Source organism: Hypanus sabinus, unplaced genomic scaffold, assembly GCF_030144855.1.
Source record: "Hypanus sabinus isolate sHypSab1 unplaced genomic scaffold, sHypSab1.hap1 scaffold_368, whole genome shotgun sequence".
Classification (NCBI taxonomy): domain Eukaryota; kingdom Metazoa; phylum Chordata; class Chondrichthyes; order Myliobatiformes; family Dasyatidae; genus Hypanus; species Hypanus sabinus.
In genome coordinates this window covers 159,303-180,361 of record NW_026781264.1, presented here as the reverse complement: position 1 = coordinate 180,361, position 21,059 = coordinate 159,303, and the positions used below count along the sequence as shown (strand labels likewise).

At 44.9% G+C, this 21,059-nt stretch overlaps 1 protein-coding gene across 5 annotated transcripts in view; it reads left to right on the top strand.

Annotated features, from left to right (window-relative positions):
• LOC132388633 (zinc finger protein 420-like) overlaps nt 1-19,322 on the top strand; it is a 148,934-nt gene extending 129,612 nt beyond the window's left edge. For 2 of the 5 annotated variants that reach the window (XM_059961000.1, XM_059960999.1), the window contains exon 4: nt 16,708-19,322. In XM_059961000.1, coding sequence (XP_059816983.1) covers nt 17,030-18,586 — 1,557 coding nt within the window. In that variant the 5' untranslated portion in view covers nt 16,708-17,029 and the 3' untranslated portion in view covers nt 18,587-19,322. The other 3 variants (XM_059961001.1, XM_059961002.1, XR_009510289.1) reach the window with 3 other exon arrangements.
• The last annotated feature ends 1,737 nt before the right edge of the window (nt 19,323-21,059 follow it).

Here is a 21,059-nt window from a genome sequence, read left to right as displayed (position 1 = left end):
TTAAGATGACTAGTTTTTTACATCGAAACTTCTCATTTATACCTTCAACAACTGACCCCATTTTTCTCCTATGGAAAAATAAAGGGATTCTTTTTTTTACAGATTTATTTTGTGATGGCCGATTAATGATCTTTGAAGAGTTAATTAACAAATTTTCTCTCGCTCATACACATGTTTTTCAATATGTTCAGTTTTGACATTTTTTACAACATTATTTACCTAAGATTCCATGTTTACAAGAATCTGATTTGTTGGATACCATTTTGAAATTGAATCCCTTTGTGAAAGGTTCCATTGGCAGAATGTATCATTTATTTTTGTTACCAAATGAGAACCTATCACTAAAGATTAAACAAGATTGGGAGAGAAAACTTAATATGACCTTTGTTAATGAAGATTGGCTTCGAGTTTTTAAAAATGTAAATTCCTCTTCTGAATGTGCCAACCATTGTTTAATTCCATTTAAAACTGTTCACCGTTATTATTTAACAAAGGAGAGACGATCTAAAATATTTCCTAGTATAGACAAATGCTGGGATAGATGTAAAACTGAAGTAGCTACTTTGACACATATGTTCTGGTCAAGTTCTTCATTAAAATCGTTTTGGAAATCTTTTATTTCTACAAGTTCTAAAGCTCTGAAAATTAATTTACAACCTAATAGATTGACTGTTCTATTTGGAATAGCTCCACATCATATTCAGGGTATTTCATCTTCAGATCAACATGTAATTGCATTTGTTACTCTACTGACAAGAAGGGCTATTTTATTATGGAAAGATATTTCTTCCCCTACATTCATTGAATCGTTTTCTCAAGGAATGTTATGTCTTAGTTTGGAAGAAATACAAGTAGAACTTTTGATCCTCGATTCGATTTTGAGAGAAGATGGGGTTCTTTTGCCAAATATTATTATTTAATTTGAATGTTGCTAAATGTTTTCCGTCCAATTTGATTTTTTTTGTAAGTGTGAAATGACGGTTGATGATTCTTTTTAAAAAAAAATTAGGTAATGGTCAAACGTATTGCTCCGGAGGGTTCATTCCTAATGGACTTTTCCCTTTTTTTTTCTGGTTACTGGGTTTTTTTCCGCGTTAGATGGGACACTTTTTTCCCTTATTTATATATATGTATATATATTTGTTTCCATTTTTATATTTTACGATCAGTTTTTTTTCAGCTTTATTAACTGTGTACATACTAATCTATTGACGTTTTGCATCATTATATAGCTGTAGAAGATTAAGCATCAATAAAAAAGATTCTAAAAATGAAAAATGAAACTGGCAAAACAATCACTAGACATATGGTGCAGAGTCACGTCGAGTTACATTGTGAGGTCGAGTCCATTTTATCATTCATTTAGCTTGTAACTGTAGACAGGAAACCGTCCTTGAGCCGGGCGTGTCGCACTTTAAGGCTTTTGTATCTCTTCCCCGATGGGAGAGCGGGTTTGCAGCAAGAATGTCCAGGTAATGTGAGGGTCTTTGAGTACATGGCCTGCTTTTCCGAGGCAGGGGAAGAGTAGGAAGAGTCCATGGAGGGGAGGCTTGTTTCCCCGATGTTCTCTGCTCTCCAAAGTTCTCTGCAGTCATGGGCAGAGCAGTAGCCATACGAAGGCGTGAAGTATCGACAAGAAGCTCAGAGACCTCGGCCTTCACCCTGCCTTGTGTAGCTAGATCCTGGACTTCCTGTCAGATCGTCGGCAGGTGGTAAGAGTGGGCTCCCTCACCTCTGTCTCTCTGACCCTCAGCACACATACCCCACAGGGGTGTCTCTTTGCCCCCTACTTTACTCTCTGTATTCCCATGACGTGTCGCCACCCACAGCTCCAATCTGTTAATTAAATTTGCTGAATACACTACACTGACTGGCCGAATCCCAAATAATAACGAGGTAGCCTACAGAGAAGACGTCATCACCCCGACACAGTGGTGTCAAGAAAACAACCTCTCCCTCATTGTGACAAAAAAAGAGGAGCTGGTTGTGGATTACAGGAGGAATGGAGACAGGGACCATATTCAACATTTCCAGACTGTTATTGACACAAAATGCGCATTTTACTATTGATCATGACACAATGTATTTTATATATTGTTAATGATATAAAACATATTTAGAGATTGTTACTGACAGAGCATCGTATAATTTGTGTTCTGTGTGTTATGTGAATGTACTTGCCTGTGATGCTGCCACAAGTCAGTGTTCCTCTGTACCTGCACCTTCCCGTACTTGTGCACTTGGCAATAAATTCAACAGGACCTGAGAAATCTCAGTGAGATTTGATTAGTGATGATCATCTTGGCAGCTCGGTAGGTCGAATGTATGAGACAGTACACCGTTAAATGCAAAACCCTGAACAGTGTCGATGATCAGAGGTATCTTAGACTCCAAGTTCATTGCTCCCTGAAAGAGACTGAAACAGATTGATCGGGTGGTTAAGAAGGCAAATGGCGTGGTTGTCTTTATTATTTGAAGCATTGAGTTCAAAGGTCGGGAAGTTGTGTTGCGGCTGTTACGAGCCTGCGGTCGTACTGTGACTTTTTTTTAAGAGCGCCGGCCTGAGGAGGCGGGGCTATGACGTCAGTCACAGGCTGACAGCGCTGAGTGTGGACTGAACCAGAAGAGAGAGAGAGAGAGAGAGAGAGAGAGAGAGAGAGAGAGAGAGAGAGAGAGAGAGAGAGAGAGAGAGAGAGAGAGAGAGAGAGAGAGAGAGAGAGCGAGAGAGCGAGAGAGAGAGGGAGAGAGAGAGAGACTGGAAAAGCTGATCGCTTCAGTTAGTCGCAGCTGAGGCTTGGAACTCTCCTATGCCCACAAGAGTGGGTTGATCATCGGTACACGGAACCACAACGAACGTGTGTGGCTGTCACTTCGTATAATCCATAGGAGTGGGGTTTGGAATATCTTGTGTTAACCTTTGCCTGGGTATGTTGTGTGGTAACCCCTGGAAGACGGTATTCCTCTGACAGGTCACTTTCGCTGATAACTCGTACGTGGACGGATTCAACGGATAAGAACTTCGTCGACGGTTATTTTGAAGTAACGGCATTTTCTTTACGTTTCACCATGGATTACAAGCATCTCTCTCCCATTATTTATTCCGTAGATTACTGAATTTTCCTACTTTACCATTTAAAGACTCTAAGCTTTGTTCCCTCAGACTCGATAGTCTGGGAAATACATTTACACACATATACACTTAACACTGTTAACTTTCCTTTATTTCGTTGTTACTATATTATAAATAGATACTAATAAAGAGAGTGATTTTAACATCAAAACCAGACTCCAGTGTGAACTCTATTGCTGCTGGTTCGTTTCTAAAACGTTACAGCTCGTAACACAGTTTTATAAAACTAGTTAGACCACATCTGGAGTGTTTCATACAGTTCTGGTCGCCCCCATTCTCGAAAGGATGTCGGGGCTTTGGACAGGGCACAGAAGAGGTTTACCAGGACACTGCCTGGATTAGAGGGCATGAGCTATAACGAGAGGCTGGACAAACTTGTGTTGTTTTCTCCAGAGCGGCGCAGGCTGGGGTGAGACTGGATGGACGTTTATAAGATTACGAGAGGAATAGATAGAGTGGACAGACGATATATTTTTCCTGGGGGTTGAAATGTCTAATACATTTAAGGTGAGAGGAGATGTGAGCGGCAAGTTTGCTTCTTTCCACTGACTAATGAGTAGCTGGAGTCTCTGCCTTGGGGGGAGGGGGGAGGTGTCACCAATCCTGACGAGTAATCCCATTTGCCCCTCCCATTTAACCGCAGCATCTGCGCTGGCCCCGCCTCCCGATGATGTAACAATCTCTCCGCGCATGTTCACAGTCTCCGGGTGGACGGTGTTATCCTCTCCGCTCAGAGCTGAAGTGGGTCGGCCGTGTGTTCGGGAAAGACTTTCGACTCTTCCTTCGAGATCTCTCTCTGCGGGCCGAAGATATCACTTCCCCATCGGTGAGTATTGAGACCGATCCCGAGCGGGGAGATCTGATGTTGGCCGTGAGCCCCGAACTGAGGGCCAGTTAATCATCTATTTTCCAGCTATCTGGGCTCGTCAGAAATGTGTCGACTTAACTTAATCTGCATTGAACGATCCAAACCAGGAGCCCAGGCTGTCTGTTTCAGCAGAATTGAAATGGAAGACTCTTGTGCCGCAGATTCGCCCCGCCTCCGCTTTGTGACGCCAGATGACGTGGTTGATTTTGGCCACTGACTGTGTTCAGGTATTAACTTCCCTGAACTCGCCTCGCTTCCTCAGGCTCCTCGCTTTTGTCCTGGGGCTTTTTGGCTGTTGTGTCTTCTCCCGGACTGGGGTGGGTGAGAAAGGTGAATGTCCCAGGTTGTGGGGATCTTTGATTTCATTGCCTGCTTTAGCGATGGACTGGGATGTCAAGGGGGAGAATGGTTCGAGCTTCAGCACCACGCAGCGTGGTGTGTCCCTGAGCAAGGCACTTAGCCACACATTACTCCTGCACGTTTATAGCCCAGCTCCGGCGGTCACTCCAGTATAGGCAAGACAAGATCTGTATCCTAGGACCTGTAATACAAATTTCCTGAAATGGACCAGTTTTAACCTGGAAATGGAGTGATAGTATAACAGTAAAGAAAGCACAACTTTTCCCTGTCAATTATCTGGTACCATTTTGTCTGTTATTGCTGGAAATGTGTTCAGTACAGTTGTTGCTAATGAGGTTCACATGAATAATCTCAGGAATGATCGGCTTTATGTGTGAGGAGCATTTGATGGTTCTGGACCTGTGCTCGATGGAGTTCAGAGGGACGGTGGGGGTGGTGGAGGGATGTATGGTTAAATAAGCCTACCAAATGCTGAATAGCCTGGACATGAAGAGGATGTTTCCATTAGACAGGGAGTCTGTGATCTGACAGCACAGTCTCAGAATAAACTTGCTTCCCTTTAAAACTGAGATGAGAAAAATTTTTTGGCCAAGAGATGTCTGATATCTGGAATTTGTTGCCGCAGAATTTGTTTGAGGCTGCCATTTGGGTATATTTGTGAAGATTAATATACTGATGATTGCTGAGTAGATTCAGTGTTACAGGAGGAAGACAGGAATATGGTGTTGGAATAAAAATCAGTCGTGGTTGAATGGTGGGCAGACCAGATGGATTGAATCACCTAATTCTGTTCCTGTTTCTTATATCTTACCGTGACTGAATGATGGCTCCTTCTTATCCCGTATCGTCTGTGTCATGTGAGGGACAATAAAAGATTGTTCACTGAGATCATTATATTTGCCTTCAACGTTTAAATTTCAGTGAGTTTTGTTCCTAGTAACATTAAGCAGAAATATTTGGTCCTCCTTTTCATTGTTAACGTGCTTCATTATCTTTCATGTTAAAGTTAAAACTGCGGTGAGAGATTTATTGGAAGAAAACGCATGACTGAAGACGAGGGAACAGCAACAAGTGAACCAGCCTGAGGATTGAGAGCACTGACTGGAGAGGACCCACATGACTCGGAGATTCCAGTGATTCAGTCAGGAGAAAGTTTGGTGAGTCTCATTTACTCAAACACTGGTCCTTTAGGCATTACATAGCTGTACAAAGGAAGGTACAAAATAGTTGGGAGTGAGACAGAATGTGCCCAGAAGAACCAGTTATGCCAGTACCAGTCAGACACAGTTGTGAAGAAGCACCCACCTCCAATATTCCCTTTAAACTTTTCGCCCTTCTCCCTTAACCCATGTCCTCTGGTTTTTTTTCTCCCCTAGCCTCAGTGGAAAAAGACTGCTTGCATTCACTCTATCTGTACCCATCATAATTTTATACACCTCTATCAAATCACCCCTCATTCTCCTACACTCCAGGGAATAAAGTCCTACCCTATTCAACCTTTCTCTGTAACTCAGTTTCTCAAGTCCTGGCAACATCCTTGTAAACCTTCTCTGCACTCTTTCAACCTTATTAATATCCTTCCTGTAATTCGGTGACCAAAACTGCACACAATACTCCAAATTCCCCCTCACTATTGCAATATACAACCACACCATTACATTCCAACTCTTATACTCAGTACTTTGATTTATAAAGGCCAATGTACCATCTCTTTACTACCCTATCTACATGTGATGCCACTTTTAGGGAATTTTCTATCAGTATTCCTAGATCCTTCTGTTCTAGTGCACTCCTCAGTGCCCTACCTTTTACCTTGTATGTTCTATATTGGTTTGACCTTCCAAAGTGCAATACCTCACACTTGTCTGTATTAAACTCCATCTGCCATTTTTCCAGCTGGTCCAGATCCCTCTGCAAGCTTTGAAAACCTTCCTCACGGTGCACTACACCTCCAATCTTTGTATCATCAACAAATTTGCTGATCCAATTTACCAAATTATTATCCAGATCATTGATATAGATGACAAATAACAATGGACCCAGCACTGATCCCTGTGGCACACCACCTGTCACAGGCCTCCACTCAAGAATAGCAATCCTCCACGACCACTCTCTGACTTCTCCCTTTCTCAATTCCCATTCAAATTTACTACCTCACCATGTATACCTAGTGACTGAATGTTCCTAACTAACCTCCCATGCGGGACCTTGTCAAAGGCCTTACTGAAGTCCATACAGACAACATCCACTGCCTTGCCTTCATCCACTTTCCTTGTAACCGCCTCGAAAATCTCTAATATATTTGTTAAACATGACCTACCGTGCACAAAGCCGTGTTGACTCTCCCTAATAAGTCCCTGTCTATCTAAATAATTGTCGATCCTATCTCTTCGTACTCCTTCCAATAACTTACCCATGACCTACATCAAACTTTCAAACCTATGATTTCCTGGATTACTTTTAGAGCCTGCTTTAAACAACGGAACAACATGAGCTATCCTCCAAATCTCTGGCACCTCACCCGTAGATAACGACATTTAAATATATCTGCCAGGGCCTCTGCAATTTCAACACTAGTCTCCTTCAAGGTCCGAGGGAATACCCTGTCAGGTCCTGGAGATTTATCTACTCACCTCAAGGTAGCAAGCACCTCCTCCTCTTCTATCTGTATAGGTTCCATGACCTCAATACTTGTTTGCCTTATTCCATTGACTCCATGCCAGTTTCCTTAGTAAATTCAGACACAAAAAAAACATTTAACATCTCCCCAATTTCTTTTCGTTCCATGCATAGCCAACCACTCTGATCTTCAAGATGACCAATTTTATCCCTTAACTATCCTTTTGCTATTAATATATCTGTGGAAGCTCTTACTATCCTTCACCTTGACTGCCAACGCCACCTCATGTCTTCTTTCAGTCCTCCTGATTTCTTCCTTAAGTATTTTTTTGCACTTTTTATACCCCTCAAGTACCTTCTTTGCTCCCTGATTCTTACACATGTCATACATCTCTCTTTTCTTTATCAGAGTTCCAATATCCATCGAGAACCAAGGTTCTTTATTCTTATACACTTTGGCTTTAATCCTGAGACTTTGTTCCCAGGGTGTACTCATGGGCCGTCCAGAAATGATTTCAGCTGGTGACAACCCTGTTTTCCTCTGTGGGGTAACCCTCATGTGGAATCGGGCTAATGGTCGGACCTTCAACCAAGTGAGTCCAGTCTCCACTGTTAGTCTGGCCAGTTTACTCTTCAGAGTGCCATTGGCTCTTTCCACACTGCCAGCGGCCCGTGGGTGGTGTACACAGTGGAATTGTTGCTTGATAGCTAGTTTGTTACATACTCCTTCATTTACTTTCACCATAAAGTGTGGGCCATTGTTGAACTCAGCATCTCTGGCTTGTACCTGGGAATTATTTCCCATAATAATACCTTCACAACAGTCACAGCAGTATTAATGGTAGTTGGAATAGCTTCAATCCATCTATTAAACACATCTATAATAACTAAGCAGTATCTATAGCAATGTACTCCAGGCAATTCAATAAAATCAACTTGTAGACATGAAAAAGATCCACCTGTCAAGGGAGTCGTACCCGATGTGCAGGGTACAGGATACCAACCATTCCCTCCTTTCCCAGGTGTGTCAAAAATTGTATTGGTAAAAATTGTGTTGGAACACAAACCTGTCCCACTAGGTGATCCAAAAACTTAGGCTGGGGACATTCTTGCACCCCATATGGGACCACAGTTTTCACTCCTCCTCAGAAGCGTCCCCCTGAGAAGAACAAAACACGAGGTAGCTGCAGAACAGTGAGTAAGTTGTCATTACTAATGGGGTGGCCAGAGGAAGTCAAGAATCCCCATGTTCCTAGAGAGCCCCGTAGTCATGTGCAATTCCAAATGCATAATGGGAGTCTGTGTGAACGTTCCCACTTCTGTCTGTTGCTGGGATACAGGCACGAGTCAGAGCAAACAGCTCAGCCTTCTGGGCGGAGACAGCTGCTTCAAAAGAGGCCTGTTCAGTTACTTCACTGTCCGTCACTATCGCATAGTCAGAATATCATTTTCCTGCTGGATCCACAGAAGAGCTTCCATCCTCATAAAACGTTGCCTCAGGCTAGAGGGGGTATTGCAGAATGGATGGGAGAGTCTGTCCTTCTTTCCCAGTGATCCGGACGGGCTAGAGGGGGTATTGCAGAATGGATGGGAGAGTCTGTCCTTCTTTCCCAGTGATCCGGACGGGCTAGAGGGGGCATTGCAGAATGGATGGGAGAGTCTGTCCTTCTTTCCCAGTGATCCGGACGGGCTAGAGGGGGTATTGCAGAATGGATGGGAGAGTCTGTCCTTCTTTCCCAGTGATCCGGACGGGCTAGAGGGGGTATTGCAGAATGGATGGGAGAGTCTGTCCTTCTTTCCCAGTGATCTGGACGGGCTAGAGGGGGTATTGCAGAATGGATGAGAGAGTCTGTCCTTCTTTCCCAGTGATCCGGACGGGCTAGAGGGGGCATTGCAGAATGGATGGGAGAGTCTGTCCTTCTTTCCCAGTGATCCGGACGGGCTAGAGGGGGTATTGCAGAATGGATGGGAGAGTCTGTCCTTCTTTCCCAGTGATCCGGACGGGCTAGAGGGGGCATTGCAGAATGGATGGGAGAGTCTGTCCTTCTTTCCCAGTGATCCGGATGGGCTAGAGGGGGTATTGTAGAATGGATGGGAGAGTCTGTCCTTCTTTCCCAGTGATCCGGATGGGCTAGAGGGGGTATTGCAGAATGGATGGGAGAGTCTGTCCTTCTTTCACTGTGATCCGGATGGGCTAGAGAGGGTATTGCAGAATGGTTGGGAGAGTCTGTCCTTCTTTCACAGTGATCCGGATGGGCTAGAGAGGGTATTGCAGAATGGTTGGGAGAGTCTGTCCTTCTTTCACTGTGATCCAGACAGGAGGGCGGACTTCATGGACTGAAATTGCCCAGAGATGGGGTACAACATCTTGGGTTCTGTCACTATTAAAAGAATGTCTTACCAGATGTCCCGTCTTCACCTCAGACTCCTTCTAGTATCGGAGTTGGCCCGCGGCCAAGTCTTGCCAGTCTCCCTTGGTGCTGGAGGCCTGTTTCGTCATGGTGTAGGCCAGGAGCACTCGGCTCATTGGCTTGAACCCAGGTCAGACCCTGAAGGTGGTATTGGGAACCTCCAGTCCTGTCTGTCGCCAAAAGAAATCTGGAACCTCGGCCAGAAATGCAATGCAGTCTCTTCCTTTAACCTCTCCAATCACCGTGACTGGGAATTTCTGTCCCTCGGGGTGCATAATATTGGCTTTCCTCAGTTGAGCACCACGTAGGGTCATAGCACAGAGTCACATGAGAGTCGGCCACTGGAAGAAGGGGTTCAAATGTACTGGAGTCCAGATAAAGTGCCCACCACTGGGTGGTCAGAGGAAGCTATTAGTTGTTCGCAGTTCCAGCATGATATCCTTGTCCATGCATAGAATCTCAACTTCCAACAGACAGAGCAAGTCTCTCCCTACGAGATTACACCCCCGTCTGGTGGTGACAGTAAATGAAACCTCACACTGGTTCCCCTGGAATTCCACCTGCAGTGGCTGGGTACGTGAATACGTACGTTCCGTGCCTTCGAACACTGACAGAGTGATTGTAGCGTCTGATACCTGGAATCCCTTTTCCGATACTATTTCCTGATCGAGAATGGTTGTGGTTGCCCTCATATCAATCATAAATGGAACTGGATTTCCAGCAACTTGCAATATTACATTGGGCTCTTCCTGAGGGTTGGCAGTCATGGTTGGAAGGATCTTCTTGTCAATTTCTAAACGGGTTGTTGTCCCCACCTGTCCCTTGGTAGGTTTTTGTTCCCATTTCTGTTCCTCAGATATAGCCCGCTCGCGTCCTTCCCGCTGAGCATATTCACCTTTAATATTAGTTCCCTTCAGGGTTGATCGGGATTCAAAATTTGGGTCCTAATGATATGTCAAAGCTCATCGCATTCGATTTTGGTCATTGTCAGGCCAATCCATATTATTTGTTTTAATCATGTTGGCTAACTCAGTTGGTAAGCATTGGAGCAGTAGGGCATTGAACTCGAGGGAAAGATTCCCATCATTAAAGGCTTGGTCTCCTGCAAATGTGCCGTAGCAGGCCACAAGTCACTCCCAATAGTCTGGTCCCGATTCCCCAGGCTCAGGTTTGCATTCAAGTACTTTAGTGATGTTTACAGGTTGCTGGAGAGCCCTTTCCAATGCTTGAATAATCTGGTCAGTCTGTTCATTCTCATTATGGTTTTCCGCCTGTTACTCCTGATAGCTGTAACTCCTGTCTCTCAATTCTGCCTTCCCTTTTTGCCTCTCATCAGCTGAGAGAATCATGCAGCAGTTAAATCTTGAGGAGTCGCATTAAACATTTGTATGGTACTGTGGACACACTGAGCAAACTGCGCTGTTTTTTCTTTTCTATCTGGGGCCTGATTCATGATCATTAGCATTTCTTGAGGCTTCCAGGGAGCATACACTGGAATCACTGATGGCTGTCCGTCTTCCTATTCCGAGGGGGAGCGTTTGCTACTGCTGTTCAGGAGGATTTAAACTAATGTGGCAGGGGGATGGGAACAAGTGCAGAGAGACAGAGGGGTGAAAAATGACGGTAGAAGCAAAAAGTAGTAAGGTGAAAAGTAAAAGTGGCAGGCAGTCAAATCCAGGGCAAAAATCAAAAAGGGCCACTTTTCAACATAATTGTATAAGGGCTAAGAGTGTGGTAAAAACAAGCCTGAAGGCTTTGTGTGTCAATGTAAGGAGCATTTGTAATAAGGTGAATGAATTGAATGTGCAGATCGTTATTAATGAATATGATATGGTTGGAATCACAGAGACATGGCTTCAGGGTGACCAAGGATAGGAGCTCAACATCCAGGGATATTCAATATTCAGGAGGGATAGACAGGAAAGAAAAGGAGGTGGGGTAGCCTTGCTGGTTAGAGAAGAGATTAACACATTAGAAAGGAAGGACATTAGCCTGGAGGATGTGGAATCGATATGGGTAGAGCTGCGTAACACTAAGGGGCATAAAACGCTGGTGGGATTTGTGTACAGGCCACCTAACAGTAGTAGTGAAGTTGGGGATGGTATTAAACAGGAAATTAGAAATGCGTGCAAAAAAGGAACAGCAGTTATAACGGGTGACTTCAATCTACATATAGATTGGGTGAACCAAATTGGTAAGGGTGCTGAGGAAGAGGATTTCTTAGAATGTGCGCGGGATGGTTTTCTGAACCAACATGTCGAGGAACCAACTAGGGAGCACGTCATTCTAGACTGGGTATTGAGCAATGAGGAAGGGTTAATTAGCAATCTTGTCATGCGATGCTCCTTGTGTAAGAGTGTCCATAATATGGTTGAATTCTTCATTAAGATGGAGAGTGACATAGTTAATTCAGAACCAAATGTTCTGAACTTAACGACGGGCAACTTTGAAGATATGAGACTTGATGTAGCTAAGACAGACTGGCAAATGATATTTAAAGGGTTGACGGTGGATAGAAACATAGAAAGTAGGTGCAGGAGTAGGCCATTCGGCCCTTCGAGCCTGCACCGCCATTCAGTATGATCATGGCTGATCATCCAACTCAGAACCCTGTACCTGCTTTCTCTCCATAACCCCGATCCCTTTAGCCACAAGAGCCATATCTAACTCCCTCTTAAATATAGCCAATGAACTTGCCTCAACTGTTTCCTGTGGCAGAGAATTCCACAGATTCTCCACTCTTTGTGTGAAGACGTTTTTCCTCATCTCGGTCCTAAAAGTCTTCCCCTTTATCCTTAAACTGTGACCCCTCATTCTGGACTCCCCCAACATCGGAAACAATATTCCTGCATCTAGCCTGTCCAATCCCTTTAGAATTTTATATGTTTCAATAAGATCCCCCATCAATCTTCTAAATTCCAGTGAGGATAAGCCTAGTCGATCCAGTCTTCCTTCATATGAAAGTCCTGTCATCCCAGGAATCAATCTGGTGAACCTTTTGATTAGGGGACCAAAACTGCACACAATACTCTAGGTGCGGTCTCACCAAGGCCTTGTACAACTGCAGTAGAACCTTCTTGCTCCTGTACTCAAATCCCTTTGCAATGAATGCCAGCATACCTTTCGCCTTTTTCACCGCCTGCTGTACCTGCATGCCTCCCTTCAATGACTGGTGTACAATGACACCCAGGTCTCGATGCACCTCCCCTTTTCCTAATCGGCAACCGTTCAGAGAATAATCTGTTTTCCTGTTCTTGCAACCAAAATGGATAACCTCATATTTATCCTCATTAAATTGCATCTGCCATGAATTTGCCCACTCACCTAACCTATCCAAGTCACCCTGCATCCTCTCAGCACCCTCCTTACAGCTAACACCGCCGCCCAGCTTCGTGTCATCCGCAAACTTGGAGATGCTGCATTTAATTCCCTCATCTAAAATCATTAATATATATTGTAAACAACTGGGGTCCCTGCACTGAGCCTTGCGGTACCCCACTAGTCATTGCCTGCCATTCTGAAAAGTTCCCGTTTACTCCTACTCTTTGCTTCCTGTCTGCCAACCAATTCTCTATCCACATCAATACCATACCCCCAATACTGAGTGTGTTAAGTTTACACACTAATCTCCTGTGTGGGACCTTGTCAAAAGCCTTTTGAAAATCTAAGTATACCACATCTACTGGCTCTCCCCTATCCACTCTACTAGTTACATGTTCAAAAAATTCTATAAGATTCGTCAGACCGGAATTTCCTTTCACAAATCCATGCTGACTTTGTCCGATGATTTCACCTCTTTCCAAATGTGCTGTTATCACATCTTTGATAACCGACTCTAGCATTATTCCCACCACCGACGTCAGAATAATTGGTCTATGATTCCCCGGTTTTTCTCTCCCTCCTTTTTTAAAAAAGTGGGCTTACATTAGCCACCCTCCAATCCTCAGGAATTAATCCAGAATCTAAGGAGTTTTGAAAAATTATCACTAATGCATCCACTATTTCTTGGGCCACTCTGGGATGCAGAACATCTGGCCCTGGGGATTTATCTGCCTTTAATCCCTTCAATTTACCTAACACCACTTCCCTACTAACATGTATTGCCCTCAGTTCCTCCATCTCACTAGACCCTCGGTCGCTTACTATTTGCGGAGGGTTATTTATGTCCTCCTTAGTGAAGACAGAACCAAAGTAGTTATTCAACTGGTCTGCCATGTCTTTGTTCCCTATGATCAACTCACCTGTTTCTGACTGTAAAGGTCCTTACATTTGTCTTGACCAATCTTTTTCTTTTCACATATCTGTAAAACCTGTTACAGTCAGTTTTTATGTTCCCTGCCAGCTTTCTCTCATAATCTTTTTTCCCTTTCCTAATTAAGCCTTTTGTCCTCCTCTGCTGGTGTCTGAATTTCTCCCAGTCCCCAGGTGTGGCACATTTTTTTGCTAATTTATATGTTTCTTCTTTGGACTTGATACTATCCCTAATTTCCCTTGTCAGCCACGGGTGCACTACCTTCCCTGGCTTATTCTTTTGCCAAACTGGGATGAACAATTGTTGTAGTTCATCCATGCTTTAAATGCTTGCCATTGCATGTTCACCGTCAACCCTTTAAGTATCATTTGCCAGTCTATCTTAGCTAATTCACGTCTCATACCTTCAAAGTTACCTTTCTTTAAGTTCAGAACCTTTGTTTCTGAATTAACTATGTCACTCTCCATCTTAATGAAGAATTCCACCATATAATGGTCACTCTTACCCAAGGGGCCTCGCACGACAAGATTGCTAACTAACCCTTTCTTTTTGCTCAATGCACAATGTAGAATGGCCTGCTCTCTAGTTGGTTCTGCAACATTCAAAGGCAATGGCAAGCATTTAAAAATTGCATGGATGAACTACAACAAGTTTTAAGTTTTTCAGCTTAAACCTATTCCCCCTCGTGTTAGCTGTTTCAGCCCTGGGGAAGAAGCCGCTGGCTATCCACACGACCAATGCCTCTCATCATCTTATGCACTTGCATGATTTTCTACAGGGTGAATAAGACGATGAGCTCACTGTGGTTTTTACGTTCTCTCTCTCTCTCTCTCTCTCTCTCTCTCTCTCCTTGTGTCTAACGTCACAGCCCCGCCTCACTCAGGCACAAAGTGACACTCACAGTAAGCGAACCTGTGGTCTCGTAACACAATGCACCTCTAAAGTCTGACAGCAGACTAGCGAGTGAATCTTCGATGGTGCAGAGTCAAAAACAAAAAAGTTGCCAGCCTGAGTCAGGGCTTTGGGGCTCCAGAGAGTGATGGGTTCTAGAATTTACCAGGAGGAGGAGGAATCAGACCAGCAGGATGTGGCTACAAAAGGAAGGTCAGAAACATTTGGAAACTGGTTGACCGGAAAAAAAGGTGGTTAATTTCAGGCAGCAAATGTGGAGAGGAATAAAAAGACAATGTTTAGGCTGAGCCCCTTCAGCATGCCTGGACTGTGTACTCCGCTGCTTAGTTCCTCTCTGAATTGCAGAGCTCCTCCAGCGTTTTGTGTGTGTGTGTCTCTGTATTTCCAGCAACTGCAGAATCTCCTGTGTTTTATATCTGCATTTTACTTTGGCGTGAGATACACGTTGATATTGAGTATATTGTTTATGGGAGCTGCTTTCTACGTTAAAATAGCTGCAAAATTTTTCTATACACACTATAAAAAAAATGAGGTATGGACATTGAACCGGTGCTTGCAGAAATGGTTAATGGCATCGTGATTACCCATAGGGCCATGCATTAAGAATTTTGCCAGTGCTAAAGCGCTGATGAAATGCGCAGGTGTCAGGCTGAGGACGTACCTGAGTATCACGCATGCGCGCAGTACACAGAAGGCTTTAAAAATGTCGGGTGCAGGTAATAGCGATTCTCCGTGTTTTTATCTTAAACACCGACTTCGCGACAATTCCTGTGAAATCTGGACACCCTGGCCAACAATCCCGGGACAGTCCTGCTCTTGTCCCTGTCTCTCAGCACCACGATCCATACACGGGCCCCGGGGAGCTTCCGGCTGATGAGGGAATGGGAACCGATGGATCTCTCAGACAGAGCTGAGCTCCAGCTATAATAAAGGCAAGGATTAGGAACTCAGAGAAAGGGAACAAAATCTTTTACATCACCAGTTGAGAAAATCACCTTTGTTTTACCTCCAATCACTAATAAGAGAAAATCTGAAGATGCTGGAAATCCAAGCAACACACACAAAATGCTGGAGGAATTCAGCATTGGTACTCTTTTCCGTAGATGCTGCCTGGCCTGATGAGTTCCTCCAGCATTTTGTGTCTGTTGCTTGTTCTACCTCCTCTTGTTCTGGACTTTTCTACCGGTGAGAGCATGTATTGTCCCATTCTCTCTGGGTACTGAATGATATCAAGCACCTTTGCCCTGGGCAGCAAGTAGCTTTCACATCTCAAATGTGCCAGACTCCAGTGAGACAGAAAGACTACTGCCCTTCCCTTCATATTCATTGGCATTGCAATGACTGAGTTCACCACTGTCAGTCTTTGTCTGATGTGTGTATTGTGGCGATGCAAACGTTGCTGGAGAATTGGGGGAGGCTTCAAGGGAGGATAGAAACTGAGTTCACCACTGTCAGTCATTGGGGGGGGGGAGAGGGTTCAGGGGAAATATTTATGTAGAATATAGAAACTGGTGATATTTGTGTGTATTCTGGTGTTGCAAAAGTTGCTGGAGAATTTGCAAGTGGGAAGAAGTGGAATGATATTTGGAAATCTGACTTGTTAAAGCATAACTTAGCAAGCAAACAACATAGGGACAACATGCAAAAACTTTGGTGAGAAAATCCTTCATTACCCATTACAGGCCTGCTACATAGGTTGTGTGAGAGTGTAGATGAACTGGATTGAACCCAGAGGAGATCAAAGTTCCTATTGACTGTGATTTTCTAGCTGTGAAAATGAATACCTCTCTATATAAAATTCACTGTGCACATCTTGTCACTGGGTAAAAAAAATGCACAGTGCAAGATTTATGTACACACTGGTTATTACAAATTAGAGGGGGTATTGGAGGGAAGATGGGGAGACCTGTAGTGTCCCTGATGCCCTCACTTACAAGAAGTGCATCCAGCTGCAGCTTGTAACCCTGCACTTTAAGGAGTTGGAACTTGAAACACATATGGGAATTGATGGTCATTCCAGATGCCAGCACTCTGCCCAGTCAGGAGATGATTTATCTTCCAACAGTGTGATACCAAATCAAATCTTAGCAACTCAAGTAATCTCATCTGAAATGTTGTCCTACACTCATTGATGGATTTTGTAAATCTTTTACAGGTTAAAAACGGGAAGGAATTTGTCTCCAGGAATCTCAAACACGGTACAACAGTTTTTTTGTCTCTGTCCAGATATTTAAGAAGTGGAGCAAGGGATTCAATCAACCATCCTTCCTGCTCAGACTGTGGGGAGGGATTCACTTGGTCATTTCAACTGAAGGTACATCAGCAAGTTCACACTGGGCAAGGCCATTCATCTGTTCTGTGTGTGAGAAAGGATTCTGTCGGGCATCCCACCTGTGGACACACCGGTCAGATGACACTGGGCAGAGCTGGTCATCTGCTGAATTTCGGGGAAGGGATTCTCTCGGTCATCTGACCTAATGGCACACCAGCGTGTTCACACCAGGGGGCAAGCATTCACCTGCACAGTCTGTGGGAAGGGATTCACTGCGTCATCCAACCTACAGAGACATCAGCGAGTTCACACTGGGGAGAAGCCATTCACCTGCTCAGTCTGTGGGAAGGGATTCACTCAGTCATCCCACCTACAGAGTCATCAGCGAGTTCACACTGGGGAGAAGCCGTTCATTTGCTCAGTCTGTGGGAAGGGATTCACTCAGTCATCCCAACTACAGAGTCATCAGCGAGTTCACACTGGGGAGAAGCCATTCACCTGCTCAGTCTGTGGGAAGGGATTCTCTCAGTCATCCAACCTACAGAATCATCAGCGAGTTCACACTGGGGAGAAGCCGTTCACCTGTTCAGAATGTGGGATAGGATTCACTCAGTCATCCCAACTACTGGCACATCAGTCAGTTCATAATGGGGAGTGGCCATTCACCTGCTCAGTCTGTGGGAAGGGATTCACTCAGTCATCCCACCTACAGAGTCATCAGCGAGTTCACACTAGAGAGAAGCCATTCACCTGCTCAGTCTGTGGGAAGGGATTCACTCAGTCATCCCAACTACAGAATCATCAGCGACATCACACTGAGGAGTGGCTGTTCACCTGCTCAGAATGTGGGAAAAGATTCACTCAGTCATCCACCCTACTGAGTCATCAGCGTGTTCACACTGGGGAGAAGCCGTTCATCTGCTCGGAATGTGGGAAAAGATTCACTCACTCATCCACCCTACAGAGACACCAGCGAGTTCACACTGGGGAGAGGCCATTCACCTGCTCAGTCTGTGGGAAGGGATTCACTCGGTCATCCATCCTACAGAGTCATCAGCGAGTTCACACTGGGGAGAAGCCGTTCACCTGCTCAGTCTGTGGGAAGGGATTCACTCATTTATCCAGCCTACAGAGTCATCAGCGAGTTCACACTGGGGAGAGGCCATTCACCTGCTCAGACTGTGGGAAGAGTTTCACTCGGTCATCCCAACTACTGGCACACCAGTCAGTTCATACTGGGGAGAAGCCGTTCACCTGCTCAGTCTGTGGGAAGGGATTCACTCGGTCATCCCACCTACAGAATCATCGGCGAGTTCACACTGGGGAGAAGCCATTCATCTGCTCAGAATGTGGGAAGGGATTCACTCGGTCATCCACCCTACTGAGTCACCAGCGAGTTCACACTGGGGAGAGGCCGTTCTCCTGCACAGTATGTGGGAAGGGATTCACTCGGTCATCCACCCTGCAGAGACACCAGCGAGTTCACACTGGGGAGAGGCCATTCACCTGCTCAGACTGTGGGAAGAGTTTCACTCGGTCATCCCAACTACTGGCACACCAGTCAGTTCATACTGGGGAGAAGCCGTTCACCTGCTCAGTCTGTGGGAAGGGATTCACTCAGTCATCCAGCTTACAGAGTCATCAGCGATTTCACACTGGGGAGAGGCCATTCACCTGCTCAGACTGTGGGGTAGGATTCACTCGGTCATCACAACTACTGGCACACCAGTCCGTTCACAGTGGGGACTGGCCGTTGTTATGAATCCCTGGGTTTTGTTTGATGTGGACTGTCATTTTAAGAGAGAGAGACAGGGATTAGGATGCCGACTCAGTCTCACTTGCTGCTTGTTTTCATTGCTCGCAGCTTGTTTAGTTTTAACCGAGGACACAGACACTCAGAGACAGACAGAGACAAAGGAGGAAAAATGGAAGGATCGAAACCAGGGAACTAGTGGCCAAGGGTCACTGTTTGAAACTTTCCTATGCCCACAAGGACGGGTTAATTATCGATTCACCGTACATCGAATGTGTGGTTGTCATCTCATTTGATCCTTAAGAGTGGATCGGATTTGGCGCATCCTGTGGAGACCACTTATGTGTTAACCCTTGCCTGGCTGTGGTGTGGTAGTTCACGAAGACAATACCCCTTGTGACAAGTCACTTTCGATGATAATTTGTATGTGGATTTGGAACAATGACGGATAAAATCTCCAGCAACTGTTCTCTCGTTTTACCACCGTGGAACCTGTGCAATTCTACATATTTGACTTCTCTCGCCATTTACCCTGGATCATAACTCACTCTCTCTCATCGCCTATTCTGTAGTTGAACTGAACTTTCATACTTTACCATCTCAAGACTGGAAGCCTTGTTTCCCCTGAGCTCAATAGTTTGGGAGTTACATTTACACACATTTATAAACTTAACACTGTTAACTTCTGTTTATCTTGTTGAAGTTGCAATTTTACAAGTAGATTCTAATAAAGACAGATTTAACATCAAAACCAGACTCCAGGTGTAGTCTATTGCTGCTGGCTTGTTTCTAAAGCATTATAGTTCGTAACAAATTTGGGGCCTGCGTCTGGGATATGAACAAATTTGATGAATTATCGATTTGATTGGGGAAATCCCTTTTGATTTATTTGTGTGTGGAAATCAGGAGCAATGGACATTTATAAATTTCTGGAAGCGCCAACCCCTAAGGCATTAGGAAAAGCCAAAAAGAATGAATTGCTGACTGTTGCTAATGGGCTGAATCTTAAGTATGTAAGGGGGTGCGAAGGACCAGGGCAAGCATAAAACTGGGAGAGGAGGTAAAATTAAACCAATAGGGGTTTTATTATAAAATATAGGCACCCACCCCCTTTTTCAGAGACTGGGATCCCTGTTTCAACTGGTAATGATGTGCATTGCAATGTGTTCACCTCTCAGTCCTCGATTCTCTAAATGAAAGGGTTATCACATTTGATCTTTCTTTATATGATGACCCAACCATTTCAGGGATCAGTCTGTTGAAACTTCATTGCACTCTCTAATACAAATACTCTCCAATCACTTTTTTAATCCTCTGTGCAAAAAATGTCCATCTTCTGCAGCCCCGTGTTGCCCCAACGACTCACCTCCTACCCCCGTCATTGGCCCCACTTGCAGGTCAACCGTCTGTCGGTGTTTCCTCCCCTATGTGAATCCCTCTGCTCGCCACCACCGTGGGCTCAGACATTTCCACAGATTTCCACCGGGGCAAACATCTTGTCCGCTCCCTCTCACACCATCTTTTTCCTTTCAATTAAATCCCTCCTCTCCCTCCCCAGGGAACTGGCATCAAACCGACAGGCCGAGCGGTCTCCACCTCTCGGCGACATATCAGACTCCGGCTGCAGGAGACGCTTCACAAACGCCCCAACTTCCCTTGGAGGGAAATGGAAATAAATCAAAAAACGGACATTTACTCCGCTGTGATGTGGAGTTTGAGGCCAGAGCGGGAGGCGAACTCAGCGGGGGTAACACCCTCTGGACTTGTCCACCTCTGCGACTGGTGGTAACAAGTGATTGACATCGCTTTGCAACAATGGGAATAGCGCAGCCCCTGAATCCTTTGTTGACTGCGGTGGGGGAGGGCTGGTCACGTGACTATTAGCCCAGCTATTAAACTGATAAAGCCCGAGCTCACCAGCGCATGGATGACGTAAGACGCTGTGCACGTAAGGGCAGATCCCGGTGTGGGAAGCCCATGCGTGACGTCAGGCGCGAGGGGGGTCTGTGCGACACGACCTGTGGGGATGCGCTCTCATTTAAATGCACCTTAGTGCGTTTCTTATGATTTCAGAGGGACAACAACATTAATCACGGGTTTCATTACTGAATCCACTGTTGTGAGATATAAAGTCACCTGTTATGTGTCCGGCTGGGACGTGTTGTTTTGGGGGCTATTGATCGATTAATTATCTATTTGATTGGGCATATCCCTTTTGATTTATTTGTGTGTGGAAATCAGCAGCAGTGAATATTGATAAATTTCTGTAGGTTGGATGACTGAGTGAATCCCTTCCCACGTACTTCCTCATCCAGGTCATCCACTCTTGGTCTTCCTGGAATCATTCTTTGACACTTCTCCAGACCCACTCCAATACGAACACATCTTTTGCTCAGATAATAAGTCGGAAGTACAGGTCGGAATCTGCTCACAATACACCAACAGTGATCTGTCCAATGCATTATAAAGCTATAGTATCGCA